The sequence below is a fragment of the Ixodes scapularis genome, unplaced genomic scaffold (assembly GCF_016920785.2).
Source record: "Ixodes scapularis isolate PalLabHiFi unplaced genomic scaffold, ASM1692078v2 PGA_scaffold1__304_contigs__length_218370807, whole genome shotgun sequence".
Classification (NCBI taxonomy): domain Eukaryota; kingdom Metazoa; phylum Arthropoda; class Arachnida; order Ixodida; family Ixodidae; genus Ixodes; species Ixodes scapularis.
Genome location: NW_024609846.1, coordinates 86808776 through 86829120, shown reverse-complemented (window position 1 = coordinate 86829120; position 20345 = coordinate 86808776). Strand labels below are relative to the sequence as shown.

At 42.7% G+C, this 20345-nt stretch overlaps 1 protein-coding gene across 1 annotated transcript; it reads right to left on the bottom strand.

Annotated features, from left to right (window-relative positions):
- Window positions 1–3176: 3176 nt before the first annotated feature.
- On the bottom strand, window positions 3177–17568 carry LOC121835772 (cytochrome P450 2J2-like). Its single transcript, XM_042290263.1, has 7 exons — window positions 17550–17568; window positions 17295–17401; window positions 15874–16178; window positions 14738–14853; window positions 11779–12037; window positions 4783–4973; window positions 3177–3352 (listed from the first exon to the last, which is right to left on the bottom strand). Exons 1-7 carry the CDS (start codon window positions 17566–17568, stop codon window positions 3177–3179), a joined length of 1173 nt encoding a protein of 390 aa, XP_042146197.1.
- Window positions 17569–20345: the final 2777 nt, after the last annotated feature.

Sequence of the window (20345 nt, the reverse complement as noted above, 5' to 3'; positions counted from 1 at the left end):
GCTCGATTTACATTTTCAGCAAATGACCGCAATGAAGCACAATTATTCTAGTTCAAAATTGTCACGAACACTTGGCACGCATGCTTATACTGTAGCGCACCTAACGTAATTTAAAAGTAGAACGAAAACGGAACGAGATTCACTTACCGCTTCACGGATCCTAGGCCTTCGGATCCTAGGCCTAACGGCCGTACTTGGAAGTCGCCTGCGGTCCGGCGATCGGCCGAGTCGAGCCGGCCTGACGCAGGCTGACCACGCCTGGTTGAACTATGAGAGGCGCCGTCCAGTTGAGAGCCAGAGACGCAGTAGAAACGGACCGCAAAACATCTGTCCCGTAATCGTAAACGAGCCAACGACCCCTCACACCGCTCTATCTTCGCCATGATCTTCGCCATCTCCGCGACGACCGGAAGTGGAAGCCGCAAAGTTAGAAAAGCCGCGGCAGCGGAAGCCACTGGGCGGAAGCTTTAAGTTTCGGTTTCGCTTTTCTCCAACGCAGGCTACGGTCGCTACGGTTTCGGGCTGGTGGGTTTGTCGGGTTTGTGGCTGGTTGCGACGACGCGAGGGGTTACGAAAAGACGCCAAGTTGGCCGAGAACGAGTCACGGCCCACGATACGAGCAACGGGCCGTTTGCCGCTGTCGACCGGCGATGCGGTATCCGCGGCTTGGTGTCACGATCGGTTTGTTGCCGTGCGCGTTGACTCAAAGCTCGAAGTTATGCAGTTCCATTCCGGCACCAGCCGCACCACGTTTTCCGGTGCATCGCACGTGGAGGCCTTTCGACGCATTCAGTGAACGTAAAGATCGTGCCCGCTGTCTTCGGTGCTGTGGAAGAAGTTGGGAGACGGAAGGCGTCGAGGACTCCAGGCCGGGCCGCCGGTTCACTCTGAACGAGAGGCGACGTGTGTGTGCACGCTTTGAGGAAGCCTCCGCATTTCGCCGCGCTAGACCTCGCCGATCGCGACCGGACCAACCGGACCCCGAGTCCGAGAGGCTCTTACGGAGCCAGGAACTGCACCGAGGTAGGAGCTGCTCGTTCTGCGCTACCATGCAGTGCTCTACAGTGCTCGGAGCTCTCGGTGTCATTCGTGCTTGCACCGAAGCCTTTGTGACCCCTTCGGACGCGCAAGTCGTACTTCGCAAAGGTTTGGACGGTGCCACCCTCACCGAGCAGCTCCGCTATATTCCGCTTACTTATGATCGCAATAAAAGCTTGCGTTCTCGGGAAAAAAATTGCGGGACCGCTCTCCGCGCCGCCGACGCGGTTGGCCGCCGCCATGTTCTCAGCTGTTCACTCGCTCCCGCAGCGAGCGCCTTCCGATAATCCTCCCCGTTCCAAAATGCGATGCGCTTTGCGCATTGTGCCGTTTACATGACCGCATATTGAATGCGGCAACTGGATTCAATGCGACTAAGTCGCATTCGTGTAAACGTGGCTTATGTTCTTTTTCGACATGTATGGTGTATGTAACGATAGCGGTGGTGAACGATGGACGTTTTTGTTGGAAGATGGCGGTCGTCTTTCTGCATGTATAATTTGGCTATACCGGTGGTCCTGTGGTATAAGCGTTTTGGTGGAAAGACGGCAGTCGCCTACGTCATCGGACGCAAAATCATACCAGCCACACCGAATCATATCGGCAAGCAAAGTGGCTGCCAGTATAGACAGACCCGGAGCCATAGCGGTGCCGGTATCTCCAGTTATGCAGAACGCCAAACCAAACTAGCTGCATGCGTAACACAAAGAAATTATGGTGGTGTCATACCAGAACTGTACAAGCAGCAGGTTTGTTTCTTGTACGTTTTTCCAATAGGGATAATACGAGTAGATATATTACAGACCTCGCAAGAAGTTAAATATCGGAAATATATTTTATCGAGTGGATTAATAAAGTCAAACCGAGCAGATACGTTTTGATTTATATCTAAATAATGTATTCGTATATAATTTAAAAAAACTGTGAAAGATTACTCCTTGTTCGACGACATGTTATAAGATATGCCCATTGCACCTGTTTTCTTATATGTCTAAGATAATTCTTGAAAGACCTACTGCACCCATTTGACCATTTTGCCCCGCTGTTGTGCTACACAATTGTTGTGAAACAGCTTCGAAATAACATCGGGTTTGTTGACAGCCGACCTTAAATTTAAATGCAATTATTCCCTTTGCGAATCCGAATTTGACACCTGACCCTTCCCTTATACACTAATATCGACATCTAACAAGTTTTTATTTATTAGGTTCAAATTAGTTTTGGGTTCTTTTCATATAGAGACGACTGTAAAACGACGTTCACCAGAGCTCACATTGAACCCAAAATCCACGTAAGGCATACTTGGCCGCGTTGCAAAAACCGTCATTAGGCCAATGTAGTGAACGTTGTGGCGGTTCGCTCCCACAATGATGACGCAACACAATTTTCTATTTTGAAGCTTGCTTTCTAACATACAATATTTCATGGGAGTCTTACTGTCCAAATATTTAAAATAAAATTCGAGTAGAATAAACGTTTCGTCTAAATTATTTAGTTTGTCCCTAATACACTGAACAAGTTTATATCGTACTGATTTAATTTTGGTTTCTTTAATGTAAATAAATTGTATTTATTTAGTTATTATATTCTCCCTAAGAGGGTTAAACACTCATCATCGACCCTGGCCATAGGTTTCGTACACGAAACATTAAACTCCTGCACAAACAAGTGCGCTTCGAGGCAACGAGAGGCTCTCATGGCATAGGAAGCAATGTTGTTGCACTCCTTGAAATGCAGCGTGCAAAGGGAGTGTGAGTGAGGTGAACATTAGATCACTAAGCTTCACCTCGCTTTCGACAAAGCAATCTATCGCCCAACGCACCTCGAGAATCAATCAGGAATCACTTTGTTCGCACCATGTATTGATTAGTATGAAAAATGCAAAACAATTCACGACGTTTGTTCGGCTTTGTGTATTCATTATGAAAAACGCAAGCAGAAGCAAAATCAAAATATAGATATAAGACGTACGAGCAACCACCATTCCACTTTGTTCACTTGAATATATAGTATAGCAATGTGTAGATATATTGCGCAATGAAATATGCTATATATTAAAATATATAAAACACGCTCAAGCAATTATGTTTTGTCCGCTCGTTAACTGCCCTGAATATTTTGCTTTCTTAGCGCGAAGGTTACCTCAAGACAAAACGCAATCTCTGAACAAACGTATCTGCCGTTGCGTTGGCGGAGCCGATGTTGACGAGCTGGTCTCTGTACTCGGGAAAGACGTTGAACTTCTGCAGAAGCGTAGCGATGTACAGGAACATCTCGACGATGGCCAAACTTTGACCTGGACAACTTCTTTTACCTAGATAAAAGCAGATTAGGACCACGAAATCATTAGCTGCATGCATGTTGTCAAACTTCAACGCAACGCAGTCAACCTGCAGCGTGACAAAAATTACAGAAACTTAATAACGCTGGTGCCGGCGAGCATAGTTTGCTAGGCGGTAGCTTGTGTTGAGCAGAAACTACCCTTTCTTAAAACCGTCTCACCAATGATTTACGTCACGTGCCTAACGTGACGTGGTCAAAGTGACATTAATTTCTCCTTTTTATTTAGCAGATAAGTTGTTGTGACGTGACACTTGCCTTAATAATTTAACGGGGAATCTGACGTGATGGTGTTTTGTGAAGGTTTTTTGTGTGTGGTGCTCCATGACGTTTCTGACGTCACTGAGCTAAAAATAGCGGCGAGAAACTGAAAGTCTGCACCGTCCTCTGGGCCTCAAAAGCAGCGCCAAAAACCCCCAGAACGCGAATGATCGTGGATTGTTCATCAAGATACCACATTATACGATGACACATGGTAGATCGTCGGCATTTAGACATTGATGTCTCGTTAAGGTGGACCCAGTTAATATCAATATACGCCTCTGTATAAACAAAGTTTTTGGGACGAATTACAAATATCTATTTTGGTCTCTTAATTATGAACAACAGAATTTATTCGTAACTTTTATTTTATTTTTTATTTTTCGGGGGGGGGGGGGGGGGGGTGGAGGGCGGAGATGTTTATAGGCACCGCACATTTTAAAGGCTACAACCCCACTTTTATAATATTGCAGGTGAATGTATATATATTTATATATATATATATGTGTGTGAGAGATGTTAATATTTTTAATTTATTATGATGAAATAATGCAGTTAAATATGTAGAGAGCCTTTTTTGTATTTACAGCTTCTTTCCTAAGAACTATGAAAGTCACTCTTGTGAGGTTTGTGCACTTGAGTTAGACGGCCGGGAGTATAAAAAATAGGATATACTCACAATAAATTAGATAATTAACGGAAATAAGAGGATAATTCTTTTCTAAAGCAATAATAAACTAAGGGTTCTATCTAGAAACTTGCTTGGTGTCAACAAAAACTACTAAATCAACAGACTTTAGGAAGGCTTGAATCGCGTGCAAAGCGGGATGGTTCACTAAAGTTTCTAGTGTAGCAGGCGCAAGGCTGGCGGTGCAAAAACGAGAATGAAAATCTTATCATACGTTCTTTATTACGTAATCGTAACTACACAATTGTAAAAAAACGGGACTCTTCAAATATCAATTCACCAATTACACAAACATATGCCGCGACTTTATAGGTTGTTTCCGTCAGTTGCATTTTGCGATCTTTCGTCCGTTATTTTAATGTAGCTATTGTTTTAACCATAATTCTATCATCAATAGCTTGACTTTGTTGAATCATTCCGAACTATGGAAGAAGGTATCTCCCAAATCTACTTACCAACTCCGAATGGTATAAAGGCATCCACCTTCTTCTCGAGTTTATCGCCGTCATTCGTCAGAAATCTTGTTGGGTCAAAATCATCCGGATTGCTCCAGTACACCGGGTTTCTGAGCACCGCCCTCACATTTATCAAGGCTATACTGCCTTTTGGAATGAAGTAGTCGCCAATAATTGTGTCTTCTGGTACACTGCAGAGTAAAAACAGAATAATCCTCAGTAATTTAAGAAAACCTGTAATACGGGTTCCGCGCCGAATTCAACTTTTGTACAATGGTCTTGGTGGCCTGAGAAAAAAATTGTTTTTCTTGAAAATAATTGTTTTGAATCATTCCGACGCAGGGCTTGTTCAAAACACTGAGATGAAACCATTTAAAACCTTTTCAATATTTGTTTAAATGTTCTATGTTGATATTTGGCCACAACATAAAATTACGGTTATACAGTATATGGTATCTCGAACGAAAAGGATATTTGTGCGGCATTAGCGTTCCGCTTCATATAGATTTCTCTGCATCCAGACATATTTTAAGATCACTCAGATTATATCGTTTGTAGTAAATACAGTGGCAAACAGCACTTGTAACACTTCCGAATAATAGAGGAGTAAAATACCTTCTAATAATAAGATATAACATGTCTAACAAACTGTGTCTATTTAGTTAAATCACAAATTATAAATAGCCTTGGAGATATTTCTATTGGATAAAGCATGTATCCGTCTAGTAAAACTGAGTTTCTGAAGTGTGTAAATTTTTGTATTTTTATGCACCCCTCATGTGTACAAACAAATCGGAGCCCCCCCTAGCGGAACTCCGCCGGCGCCGCGAAAAAATCAAAAGTCAAATTTGGGGGTTTTACGTGCCAAACCAACGACGGGCACCTGGCACGCCCCAGCCGAGGTCTGAGGATTAATTTCGACCACCTGGGAACCTTTTGACGTCCAACCGAAAGCACGGTTCCACGGCGCCTTCTCCGCAATAAGCCTCCGTCAGATTGCGGGCACCTCGGCCGGGATTCGAACCCGCCACGCCGGCGTCGCGGACGCGCGATGGTGTCGGCAAGAAGCGCCTCTTTTTTTTTTTTTTATTTATTTGGCAAGAAGCGTTTCGTCCCGCATCAACAAATCATTTCAATGAATGATGTTGGCCTCGGTGTCAGTCCCCGTGCTCTTTTTTGTGTCGGAATTGTTGATTCTACGTCTTCGTAGCAATGTCATACTGCTCTAGTGGTCTGAACGAAATTAGCGAGGCTCGTTACGCAGCAAAACCCAGTGTAAATAATGTGGAGTGCAGCGACTCATTCCGCATGAATGCCGCAAAATGGACGCTGAAGCCTGATTCACATGATTAGATTCTGCTCCCTATTTTTAGTCGAAACGTCACTCGGGCTGCAAAAACATGAATCGCAGCTGCGATGCTCGACGTGGATACTGAAAATCGCCAGCAGGAACGGACCAATTGACCCCGTAAGTGATGACGTCACAACATGGCGTCTGGGTCCAAACAAACCGTTGCTAGGGACGTATTCCACTCCGCTTTGCTTTGGTAGCAGACGACACGATAGATTTGCTGGCCTCTGTTGCAGCGGGCGTCTTCATTGAATTGCGTTGGTAAACGAGCAACATAAGCAAGTGCATCGCTATGGCCGCAAAGGCCTCCGCAATGTGCGTTTTTTTTTTGTTTTTTTTTTCTGAGAAGAACTTAGCTTAGTTTAGAGGGGCGAAAATTCCGAAATATCAAACCACGTCATGCAGATCAGTTACGACGATGACTGAAGTGCATTACCGGCGTAGTGCAGGCCAGCATGAGCAACAAATCGTACGCCGTCGAGGTAAGTCGTTTGTTATAATTATTATTGAGGTTGTCAGGCTATTAAAATATTGCATGTCTATCGCAATTTCGCTTTTTCTTCTTTTTTTGTTTGGCATACATTAAATTTAGTAAATGGGCTTTTTCGGTGAAGGTCTCCATCGAACCCGCGATGAGAGTACAAGCTGTAATAAACTCACCTTATGTTTTTTTATCCAGTGTTTTGGGGTTTTGCGGAAATCTAAAGAAGCTGCAGGAATCTTTCTCCACTCGATGGTTACAACCAGGTACGAAGAACCCCCCCTACTCCCCCCACAGCGCGAGTCCACAAACAAAATTTCGAATCTCTACCGATCGCCTGAAGTGCTTTTCTCACAAGTGCAATGCGATCTTTTAGCAGACGATCATCTCGATCGACGCCTGGACTTTCGATATACCATATTTTGCATCGCACCCCACTATGAATTCTTATAAGTGTCTGAAACTCATTATATTTCAAACAAATGCAATATCAGAATATCGTCTTTGTTCACCCGATTCAGATGCCGGCGCCGGCTTGGCCGGCGGGCGTGTGGCGGGCGGCATTCTTTTTGCATTCGTCGTCTGCTGCAGGCATCTTCACGACCGGAAGTTGCAGTCTTAAATATTTCAGAAACAAGCAATTACCGGCACACTTCTGTCGAAACATATATGACATTCAAGCTTTCTATATTTGTGATCTTTAGAAGTTTAAATCCTACTCCTGATTTTTGAACGGTCGGGTTTTCGTAGCGAAACCTAGCCACATGTATTTGTCCATAACAACGACCCTAGCAACGGTTTGTTTGGACCCATGACGTCACACTTACGGAGTCAATTGACTCAGGCATAACAAATCACTGGGGGCCAGTGGTTATAATGATCAAAGTTCCTGTGGTGAACTGTGATCCGACCTTTCACCGACGTGAAGGAAAGAAGGAGACAGGGGGCTATGTTGCACGTTTTGGACTCCCAGGAGATTAGGGAAAAGGAAGTTATGTCAACAACGCTCTTAGGGTGTTGATCTGTGGAGTCGCTGATGACGCGTTGCGTGGTGCTGCTAAGAAACGTTCATTCACACCTACGTAACTTCCTTGTCCCTGGTCTCCTGGGAGTCCAAAACGTGCAACATAGCCCCCCAGGGTTCGGAAAGAAAAGAAGCACGAGACAACTAGGAGGAGAAGAAGAGGTGGTTGGAAAAACGAGGACGGAAAGCTGACTGGGACTGGGACTGGGACAACGATATGGTGGAGATGTTTCCCTGGGAGCCATCGACGCAAACTGACAAGACTGGGCGCAACTGCGAGGGAAAACTGGGCCGTATCGTGAAGACGATGTTGCGTTGTCTTGAACGACTCCCAGCGGCGGCTGAACCGAACCATGAAAGACATCTCCAGCACGTTGTTGCCACGACGTCACCGCCGTCGCTTTCAGGTGAAGTGAAGCGGAGTATTTCACCCTGACCTCCACTAGCTTATTTGACTCGAGACTCGCATTTATTATTCAGCATCACATCAAATAGCCGTTTTATGACTAGACTACTGGAATTGTGTATCCCGTAACGTATTTCATGGTTTTCTTTGGATTCGTTTCGCTATTGTTTTTCAACGCAACTACTAAAACTCACACACAAGCAGTACTTGCCTCGTCAATAATTTAATGTATCTGAAGAAAGCTTGACCACGAATATCGAACCTCCTCACAGTGTCCTTACGTCTACTGTTTACACAGAGCCTGCTTACCCCAAGCAACCTTGTTTGGTCTACGGGCCAGTGTTGTTGAAACGAACAGCAACAGTTTGAACTAGGAGACGAATATCGAAGAGAAGACGACAGTTTGAAAGATCAGACGGCTGTTTGAAGAAGTAAATAACTGAACATGTTCCGCGGGTGGTCCAGACACATTGACGGTTCTCTCGCTCTCATGTTAAAGCAAAACAAAAAAAAAACAAAAAAAAAATCCAACGACCAGAAGTATCGTCAACTTCAACCCAAAGCGCTTTTCGCACATGCAATCGTAGTTCCACGGTATTTGGTTTTCCCTTTTTACGGCACTTATCCACGTTCTCGGCCGAACCGAACAGACAGAAAACACATGAAAACTGAGCCGGCTTGCTAGAACAACGTCTCACCTGACACTGGTTGAAAGAAAGCACTACAAAGGCTGAAAAGTGCGAACGTCTTGAGACGCGGTTTGAGTCCCGTTCAGCTGGTGCGCTGGCTTTGGCTGTGCTTTTTTTCCCCACTATCAGCTGTGACGCTGTTTCTAGCAAGACAGCCCAAGTTTTCACACCTTCTCGTCTCCTTTGGCACAGCCCCAGTTACGGCGTTTTGACGAGAAGGTAGGTTTAAGTCTCGTGTCTTCCAAAACAACATAGGAATGCCCGTCCCGTTTTCCCGTATAGGGATTTCCGCCCACATCCCCAGACCTGGAGTGCGCCCGAAGCACTCCCGGTGCGGCGTGACATAACAAAATTAAGTTGGGGTATACACATCAGCAATTCCATTAAGGTTTCTTAGAGCGCAGCTCTCAGGCGCCTGTTTCCACGTATGACGACTTCGGCGTCAGCGTAACCACACGCGTTGCATTATGGGACGTCACAGACCTATACACCAATACAGTTCCCCGTTAAGTTTAGCGAAAAACTGAATAGGTGTGTAGGTTTGTGACATGCCTTAATGCAACACTGCGCATTTAGTTTCCCCGCTAAATTTAGCAGTAAAAATGATGTCACATGACCTCAACACCAATTCAGTTTGCCCGCGAAATTTAGCGGGAAATCGAATTGATGTTAAGGTCACATGACGTAAATTTTACCCCTAAGTCTAGCGGAAAAACTGTACGTGATGATGGGTGACGTGACGCGAAGTCATGTGACGTCATTTTCCCAGCTAAATTTAGCGGGGAGATTGAACTGGTGTTGAGGTCACGTGGCGTCAATTTTCCAGCTATATTTAACGAGGAAATTGTGGGAGGAAGGGTGGGTATGGAGGCGGAGGAAAAAAGGAGGAGCATGAGAGGAGGGCAGAGGAGGAGGGAAGAAGGGGAGGAGAGAAGGGGCAAAGGAATACCGTCCCCTTGGTACCCTCCCCTCCTCCTTTTCAAGAGCTGCGCTCTAATTTCCCTTTACAGAGATTTGTGAACGTCTCATTTTTTAAACCTTATTTTTTGCTTTGGTGGTGTTTTATTTTAAATCTAAGATATCTTGTATCAAGGTTTGCTGCTTTCCAGCCAGTCCGAGTACTCCTTGAAAATATACATGAAAAGATGACCACTATGTTATTTTTACAAAATTTAGAGCCCGCTAAATTAAAAAAAAAGCAGAATAAGATGTCTAACGCATAATAATCGAAACGTTTCTAGATGTTAATGGTAACAACAGCAAGCAATGCAACAATAGCAGAGCTGTAGTTCCCACTTGAGTTTAATTGGGAAGATTAACTTTTCCGAGCAACAAGTCAAACACTAAACACAAAAATCAGAAAATGTTCAAGCCCCTATGAATCCTTTATAGAATCTTGTATATATTTATGACCTACAAGCAAAGAAATAAAGCAATGTTGAGGGTGCAGGCTAGCTGGTGTAATTTGAGCACATTTGTAAACCCGAGACTGGGGATAGGGCAGCCTGTGTTTTCGTCCTTTGTCCACGTCCCCAATTTCGGGTTTACAACTACATGAAACTCATGAAATTCATTTGTCATGTTGTATGTGCTGTGTCAACAGCGACTGAAAGTATTTTTAAAGACCACATACGATTAATGGGAGGATCGTTTTCAGCAATAATTGCTTTCGACCTCGGCGAGTTTCAGTGTTTATATAAAAGGTGATAATTAAGAACTTAACCTCCTAAATTTAACAAACTGACGTTGCGTTTAATGGCCTTATCTGGCACATTTCAGTACAAAATTTTGGTATATTACACTTTAACTTTATGTTAAATGGAGCAATAATACTGGCCGCGGGAGGGCCGAAAAACATGCTTTTGTTGTAAAACTCGTAAAACTAATAGGCGCTGAAGAAAATCAGCCATCTTCCTTTACTCCTTACTTCCAACTTTTTGTTTTTCACGTTCCGTCAATTGAAAAGCACTGCAAAAGAGCCAAACCAGGCAGAGGAGCTCGCCATACCGCCGTCTCCTTCCACACAATAAAGTATATTTTCAGTGGTTACTTTTGCCATGGCAACGAAGTCTCTGAGGAATGAACGCGCACAAAAACGACCGGCTTAAAGCCAGCATCAGCTGACGCAATTTTCCAAATACCGCCTACTAAAGTCAACGCGGCAACGGCCAGAGTCGGATGCGCCGTGACATTAGTGGTGACGACGACCGACAACGAGAATGACGGAGTAAGAAGTCAACGACGAAAACGGTGAGTTGGGAACATGATGGGTAATTTTAACGCAATAGCGTTAACAAGTTCGCGTCGCAAAAGAGCCGGAGTCGGTGGCGTCCACTAAAATCAAAGATTGGTGGACAGTGTCATGACGTGACAGCCACATGACCTTCGCGCGGAAATTTCAAACCCACAACGCTCACGTTAAACTTGGCGACACGCATTGAGTGAAAGTGGCTAAAACATAACATGTAATGCAAATTAAAAGTCGACGACTCATGTCTCAAATGATTTCACGTTATAAATTAAATGATTTGCCTTAAAGAAAAAAAAACATTTAAGTATTTAGGCGGAATTCGAACCCACGACCCTCCGGTTACGAGTCATAAACGCTACTTACTAGGTCACATAAGGCACGCTTGCACTGCATGGAAACGAGCGGGAATTTATATGTTTATGTGCGTGTCCCAGAAGCAGAAGTGAGGCGACAGCAGCGACAGGACGATCCGGAGATTCGATGGCGTCTCCGGATCTAGGAGCGCCTCGCCACTCCGACTATGAGAAGCCAATGAGAAGGCAATGCTAATGGGGCCCGATAACGTTATCGCTTTCCACTCTTATAGGCGAAGCTCAAGCGTTTTCTAAGTTTTTGTGCCGTGTTATTATAGTCCCAAATGCTGCTGTATGCTCTACTTCACCTGGAGACTTTATTTCACATTTTGAAATTATTGTCTTTTGATGTTCAAATAAAGATAGATATGCATTCCTCATTTTGGCTCAGGTCATTAGTCGATTCCGCAATACTATGATTGAGAAAAAAAAAACAAGTACCTTCTGGAGCACCCGATGGTTCCTACCGAGATCCACCGCAATGCCTCTTTCAAGCTGGCCAAGGTGAAGGGCATCTCCTTGCGATCCTCCCAAGTAGGTGGTCGGTGACGACCAACGACATCATCAATTTCCTTCTGGATCTTGGACTGCACGGAGTTCGGATTTTGGGCACAAATGTGAAGAACCCAGAATATTCTCATGGAAAGTGGACCCGTGCCGGACAGAAGGAATTCCGCGGTATGTTCCTGTAGGTTTTCTTCTGTACACGGAAGAGAAGTTATTATACCTGTAGACCCGCGATATAAAATGTCCGAGTGCTGACTACAATCAGAACGAGCTAAAAGATTGTCATGGTGAAAACATATCCACTGAAATGCTATTGCACTTCTGAGTGGCAAGTTATAAATTAGGATGATAGCTCAGATCTGGAGAGCCAGGGAGTGTTTGTCAACTGCTTGCTCTCTATGTTGTGCTTTTCATTATTGTCGAGCATGTCTTAAAAGGACAGTGACACCCCCCAAAAACAATTATTTGTTCTTTTTTGCCAGGCGATTTAATATGGAATAAGAAGATTACCCAATGAATGTTTAGCTAGAGTCACGTATAGTCTTCAATGAAGCCAAAAAACGGCTCGAAATTGAAACATAAACACGAACGCGGTGTAATGGTACGACATGTCGACTAAGGAGGAGGGAGAAAAATATGGGAGGAGAGAGTTGCCGGAAGTCACGCGGCTAAACCCAACCACGTTTTTTTTTTATATTTGCTTTCCCGGTTGTGCGAAGCAGACGACAGTTATAACATTGTTATGGTCGAGCACACGAAGGGAAACTCCTCTAGCGCAATAATGCAGCCAGTCGACTGAAAATAAAAAAAAGATTGCTGCCATTTCCCTGCTGCAAAGGCACTGGCCAGGCTCGAAGTCGGGCAGCACCACGGATTGGCCACATTCGCACCTAGTAAAGAAATCGTACGCATGCATATTCAGCACCAAGTTCTCAGTTCGTGCTTGACATTTGCGCGTTTTTCAAGCTCGTAAGACGAACGATGTCTTCAGCCAAGAAAAGTGGCGACGACTAAGCCACGTCTTCATGCGAATCAGCTTCGATGTCGAGCGTGTCGTACGGAATAAATCCTAATTGTTTTGATCGGTAAAAAAATATTTTTTGTAGGTAGACAGATTCGCTGGTACCGCGAACGTCAGTTCTAAAGTAGAGATCCCGGGCCCGTCGTCCGCTACCTTCACTTAGTCCGCTTCGTCCAGGCCGCGACTCCCGCGCTGCTCCCTCGATCTGGCGATACGACGCCACGTTGAGAATTACACAGTGCATGTGTTTCAGGTGTCTGCAACGGTTTTTTTTTTTTTTAACGTATTTGTAACGTTTTAGATGGTTCGATGGCCCACAACTTTCAATGTTCGATGGCCCAGAGCTTTGATTAGATTTGGTTGTTGCGACTGAACCGCATAGAACCACGGAGAAAGCAGTGAGCGCGACTCAAACCGGCCAGCTCTCGGTCGGTGGTATTTGAAAGGGAAAAAGAAAATTAATTCTTAGCCGCAAATTGCGTTTTGAGTAGATGGCCTCTCATACGTCACGTGCAAATTAAAGCCTTTGCGAGGATATATACCCTGTCAGTGTCAATTTATATGTCAAAAATAAATAATATAGAGCCAAAAGGAAACTGTATAGCGTATGACGCCCGACGTTAATACCGACTTGACATTATCAGTCATGACACTCATTGCCCACGAATATAAATACCGATATTCAGAATTGGATTGATTGTTTGCGAGCGATATCCCAGTGACGGAGTGGTTGTATTTAATGCGTAAGCAGGATTCGGCTTTTCTGTTTGGCCACTGCGATTACATCACAGCTAAAAAGGCACAATGATTTTAGTGCTGAAAAAAACTTGCAGCTTGAGTTTTTTTAGCTTCTTTACCTTAGCACAACGAAAAGAATCGTGCCACTTTCCCCAAAATATCGCAATCGGGATGCGTAACCGCTAAAGGAAAAAAACGCAATATTTTGCGATCTGCAGCCGCGTGTGGTGTCATATGGATCATGGTATCACGTCGTTAGGCGTAGCTAAGGTTTCGTGGCGCAATCTCACAAAAATCAACTAAGCCATTCCCCTTTCCGCTGCTATACTTCTGCGTCCGAACCATCTAGCTGTCACGAGCACTCAACGTGATCTTCGGCGATGCTAAGCCCTTGAGAAATCGACAATCGCAGGGGAGCACTGCGATTCCGGAGGACAGGACACAACAGAAAACCATTTGGTATCTCCTGTAACGTCACTGAAAGGGCCGTGTGAGAGTTGAGGGACACCCGAAACTTGGATTTGTCTCACTGCATATAAAACTAGTGCACGCAAGAAAAACAAATGTTGTTCTGCTTTATTATATAAATTACTTAGGCCGATTCGCGTATTAATTCTTTCAAAGTTCTAAAATCGCTGCAGCGAGAGGGTTTTTGAAAGGCATAAGAAAATAAATATTCGAAAACTGAAAAATACGTGCAGCGTGCCGACAAGCTGGTGAAAAGTTGACATAGCGTTACCTGAGACAGGGAAGGAAAAGGCAGACACGTAAAAGGAAACGAAAACACACGACGTCCTCGGATACGTTGTGTGTTGTCGCTTATCTTCATTTGACTGTCTTTTTCTTCCTTCTCTCAGATTAAGCTGTGTTAAGAAAATATTGGCTGTTCTAACAAAATTTGTTACCGAAATTCAAGCTTTTTTTGCTTCTGCCCTCGAGTTCTCGATTTTTGTTTTGACCGACCAAAGGGGATGTGTTTAATAAAATTGGAAGTTATGGATCCCTTTAACATGGGAGCCACCACCGGATAAGAAAAATGACACACAGTTAGTCATATTACCCATCTGGTGGTCGATCACTTCTTCTTACTTGTTTTTTCTTATGCCAAACTCACAACCATCTGTGACAACCTACCGCTGAAAGGAGAACTTGGGTCGGCATGATGTTCTCTCATCTTTTGCAAGTAGCCATCGATGAAGTCTCGATTGAAGTCTGGATTCAGTGTATTCTTATGTTCTGCGATTTTCTCTCTGGGAGTAGCAAAAAATATAAAACAAGACGGGTCGGATACAAAATCGAGGTCAGCCAACACAAGGACTGATTGCCAACAAATTATAAATAACTAGGCAGAAAAAGAATGGCGAGGACTTTGCTTTGCACTTCGGAATGGAGCTACAAAAATATCGTCTTTTCAAACGTAGGTCGTTATACGTCGAAGTCACGTAAATCTTTATTTTAATTTTGTGACCACGTACTGACTAAAATAAAAATAAAGATTTAGTTTTTTTCTTAAGTTTGTATTGGTATGGATATTCTTGTGTATTGATACTTGCGAATTCAAAATTGTTCTTTACTCACATTACTGTAAGTTACAATTATGTGATTGTATTCGTTAAATAAGTATATCTTTAAGTTTTATTTGAAATATAATATGCCATAACGTTGAATGTAACAAAAGTTATACTCATGGAAACAAGGTAAACTTTATTCAGAGGGCTATGTTTTTTTTTCTAAATATATATATGGCTAAAATAACAGTTTATTGCACTTTAAGTATGTTACTCTACTTTGATAAACATTGTAAAATGTTTCCTTAAGCAAAACAAAAAAAAAAATTTTTTTTGAGCCAGGCGAAACGACTATACAAAGGTTCTGTGACGATTGCCTAAATCTCAATCTGTAGTAGGCCGTTTTAAAGTAACTTTCTTGATAACTGAAACAAGGAAATAAGTTTCATTCGGGTCAAGACTTTTCCCAGCATATCTATTCCTTCAGAATGTTTTAAACGATGAAAACTTTTGCTTACAATATTTGGAATATAATATTCTCGTGTATTGTTTTTTATAGTTGTATAAAATTGCGGATAACTGAAACTATCTCTCTACAGGTACAAAACTCTTCCAGTAAAACCTTGTTTGTTCTACCAAGACATTTTCAAAGAAGCAGCAGAAGTAAAAAGAAAAAAAACGTTTTAGTATATGAAAAATAGATGTATGCTGGTAGGGGTTCGGTTTTGAAGGATGTACTTCTGAGGAGTCTCAGCGACTTACCTGACTAACTCTCGTATTGCGAGCCAAGATTCTCGCTTTACTTCTGGTCTATTTAAGGGAAGGCTGGACATGACTTTACTGAGCCACTTCGGTTTCGTTTCTACTGTCAAGCCAAATTCGCTACCATCTAGGATATTTTTCAGGTGCTTGACTAAGCATTTGTGCTTGGCCTCGCCCGCATCGAATCTGGATCCAAACATAACTGCAGCGATGATGTTGGACACGCTTGCTGTGATGTAATCTTTGACGTTGATCAGGCACCCCATAGTGTTTGATAATTGACAAACCAGCTCCTGCAACTCTGCCTGAGTGATGAAAAACAAAACAAAAATATAAAACTGAGATTGTTTGTGCATGCCCAAATACAGCTTTATAAAAACTAAAGCTGTTTCATGCTGCAGCACATACAAGCGGCACACGCACACTCTTTTTTACGAATTTAGATTATAAAACACAGATAACTTTTTCAGTAATTATTTAGAGCGTTAAATTATATTCAACTTGGGATTTATTTTTAACTGGGCACACCACTCCGCACAAGAAACACAATATGAAAATAAAAGTTTATGTGTCAGTGAGTCAGCGTGACGTGAAAGAAAGGAAATGCTTTCGACACGGGTTTTAGAACAAAGGAAGTAAATGAACGCCGACGTCCTGTTATTCAAAGCTTTCTTGGGTCAGCCTATGGTACTACGCCCTGCACTACTGATCTGCTTTAACACAACCAAACACTCAATCCGCACAAACAGAAATGGTGTGAAACATTCATAAACCAATGTTACCGTTTACAGGAATCTGCTTACATGACGTTCTTATAAAAAATATGTATAAGAATAAAGCACTAATAATGAAGCTCTATCAGAGCTATCAAACCATATTTATTTGTGCCATTGTTTTGAGCTTAACAGTCTGCGTGATCCGGGTCATATATTGTAAAGATAAATACCAATACTTCTCGAGGGTCGGTTTACCAATCTATTGGTCTACAGAACGAGTGCTATTAAACATATGCGGATTAATACATGTTTGTATGATTGGGGTTGCTATTTGCTGTAGTGGAACAAACACATTCTCAGTAAGCAGGTTTCAAAACAAGCCAACATGTAAGTATATAAACGGTTTAAAAACTAGGCACGATAGAAAATAAGGAAAGTACTTTCTAGAAGTGTAGTCTTTGAGAGGTTACAAATTGTAAAACGCCACGTGGTTCGGGTAAACTTCAGAGTTACTTCAAAGTGTAGACTTGGCTCCTGAACTGGAGAGTACATTATGGAACTTGTAAGGGCTGCACTTTAAGAGCCTACCTCCAAATTTATCTTCCGTGGAATTTACGTTAATGATTGTGACTCTTGTTCTAGTGAAATACATTATCGTATACCAATGGCTTACCAAGATATGATCTTCGTATACCAATGGCTTACCATGATATGATCTTCTATAGAAGGCCTCCCGAAGCCCAGGTCCTCGAACACGCTCAAGAGAAATTTTCTATTTTGTTTCCACGCTTTTCCGTTGAACTTCGATGTACCTGTAACGACTAAAACGTCGCTTATGTATAAATGATTGTATTGCGAAAGCTTAATGTGCGTATGTAAAAATACGTAATACGTAAAATGCTTTGTCAGTTCCTTTTTTTTTGTAGCACACTTGTTAACGAAGTATGTAATGAAACTTACTAAACTTTGGGCGGTTCATATTGTTTAATCACGAAGCTTTATATTGCAGTGTGCATGATGTTGCAGGGTGCGTGTCCTTAAAATTGCAACGTTCCTCTAATAGCCATTGTATACATATAATGGGAACTTAATTGCAGTAGTAGCAATAGGTTACATAAAATAAGGTAAGTTTCGGAGTTCTGAATTTTCACCAATTGGGTCGATATGCCACAAAAGTACAAACACCATTTTGTATTATCATAAACCCTTCTAAAATCAGGAAAACAATTATCTGTCATACGTTTGTTTGTTTATTTAGCTTGTACGGTGACCCTTAACATAAGATAACAGAACGCTTGAAAATTACGTATTTAGAGCACATATAAATATTAAGTAAAATTCTCTATATGACTGAAAAAAAAAAACGATATAAGCAGATGGAGATTTAAAACACTGCTGCCAGTCGCTCCAGTCCACCATTTATTTTTTCTTTCACTATGAATATATAACATCTTGGAAATTGCAATCTGCAACCATGGTGTCAAACAGAGCCCGAACCCGAACCCGAAACCGGATCAAAACCGTTATTTTTGAACGAACCGGAAGAAAACCGAAACCGAAATCCAACGCTTCATATTGAACCCGAACCGGAACGAAACTATAATCTGATGTGGCGGTTACCGGTTCAACGAAAACGGTTCAGGGCCAATTGTGTCAAGAATTGGTCTAAATGGGAAAAGTTGCAGGCGTATATTTTTCTCATGTTGCCAAGACTAATCCTACATACTGTGAGATATTTTTACATTTCGTTCTTACTGCATACGTTATAAAAAATAAATCATCGTCGGGAGAGCCTCAACTTTCCTTTGTTTCTTAGATTAACCCTGGCGGCGCGGTAGCAGCGGCGGCGATTCCAAAGCACCGCCTGGCCGCTTGGCTACGAAATGTCCAATTGTCGGAGCGGATTGCGCCACTATAGGCACGGAGGCATACGCGTCCGCGAATGTTTGACCTCAAGATGAACTGTGGTTGCAGTCGATGCGCCATTTAGTCAATCAAGCACCGAGAGCGCACCACGTGACCTACCGCTTCAGTGCAGCGACACCCTGAAGGAAGGGGGGACAAGTACCGCGCTGCAACGGCAGTACAGTTTGTAGGGTCGCCGCCGGTGGTGCATTTCAATGCACCACCGTCAGCCACTTTTATAACTAAAGCACTACAAATAAACCGACAATAATTCGGAGGAGTTTAACTTGCCAACAAATTTAATGATTAGTTTATTAACTTAGTCGATAATGACCACAGTAGAGTGAATGGAGTACTGGTGTATGTATCGAGATATATAAATGAATGTATCGTTTTTTTTCCTAAGGAATGTTTTTAAGGTCAGCTCTGTATTTTGTAACCTCGACAATAGTAAAATTTGCGACATTTGATGCATTCGAATAAAACCCGTTAAATATGCGATTGCACAAATTGCGCCCATGTTGACTCATTTATTTAATTTATTGTTATCACAGGGTAGTTTTTCAAAAACAAAATGCAAAGAGCGAAAGTGTCAATACTTTAAAAATCTGGAAATAAAAACTTGTTTATCAAATTCTACTCCGGTTTCTGTATTTTCGATACTATAAAGGGTTTGGAAAAACAGATAAATTTTCGATTAAATCAGTTTTGTGAAAAGTTTACAGTTTGAAAGATTCTCGATTTAGATTCAAAAAAGGGCAATCGACTGAACATGAGCTGTAAACATAAAAGAAATAATTCTTAAAAATATTTAGAAAATTCTTACGGTAGGAATTTTTTCAACTTTTCGAAAGCCTTTAATCGGTTCAATCATGACACACTAACGAGTAAACTTTACCATTATCGCATTCGTAGAAATACGGCGGCGTCAATAAGAAGTTATTTGAGCTGTCGTTTTCAAAGCATTTACGTCAGTGGACATTTCTCTGATCAAAAACAACTACACACAGGTGTACCAGAAGGACAAGTGTTAGGACCTATTTTAGACAACCTATATATTAACGACATCATAAATATTTCACGTAACGCCAAGATACTAACGTATGCAGACGAAACGAGCATATTTGTTCAAGAAACGGACATAAATAATATTTCCTCTGTAATGAGTATTTTCCTCAGCATAGTTCGTGGGCACTGGTCAATTCGTTAAATATCTATAGCAATAAAACAAAGGCCGTTCTATTTCTTCCTAAAAATATCTGTGTAAAATAGGTGCACCACTTAAGTTAGATACATCTCCCATACAAGTTGCTCCAACGGTAAAAATGGTAGGGATGACCTTTAACCAATACATAAATTGGAACGAGCACATAGTGTTATGTACCGGCGCCACCAGCAGGTGGACTAAGCAGCCGATGCCGCGAGCCTCGTGACAGTCGCGTGCTTGTGAGAGCTCGGGCACTTGTTCCTGAACCGAGAACCGCGATGGACGCACAGTCCACACTCTAAAGCTGACAGTAAAGCTTGTATTTATCAGTTGGCGACGAGTGAAAGAAACGAACCTGCGGCTTTGAGAAGATGGCGACTCACGGCACCATGGAAGCGTTCTCGGGAAAGGGGTGGTCATCTTGGGCGGAGCGGCTCATCTACTACTTCGAGGCCAACGGCATCAGGGATGCGACCAAGAAACGGGCCGTTCTGCTAACTCTGTGTGGTCCCTCCACATTTGAAACGGTCAAGGCATTGGTGGCTCCCAGGTCTCCAAGTGAGTTGACTTTCGAGGAGATCGTGAATTTGCTCCAAGCACATTTTGATCCCCGGCCGGCAGAAGTGTTCAGCCGTTGCAAGTTC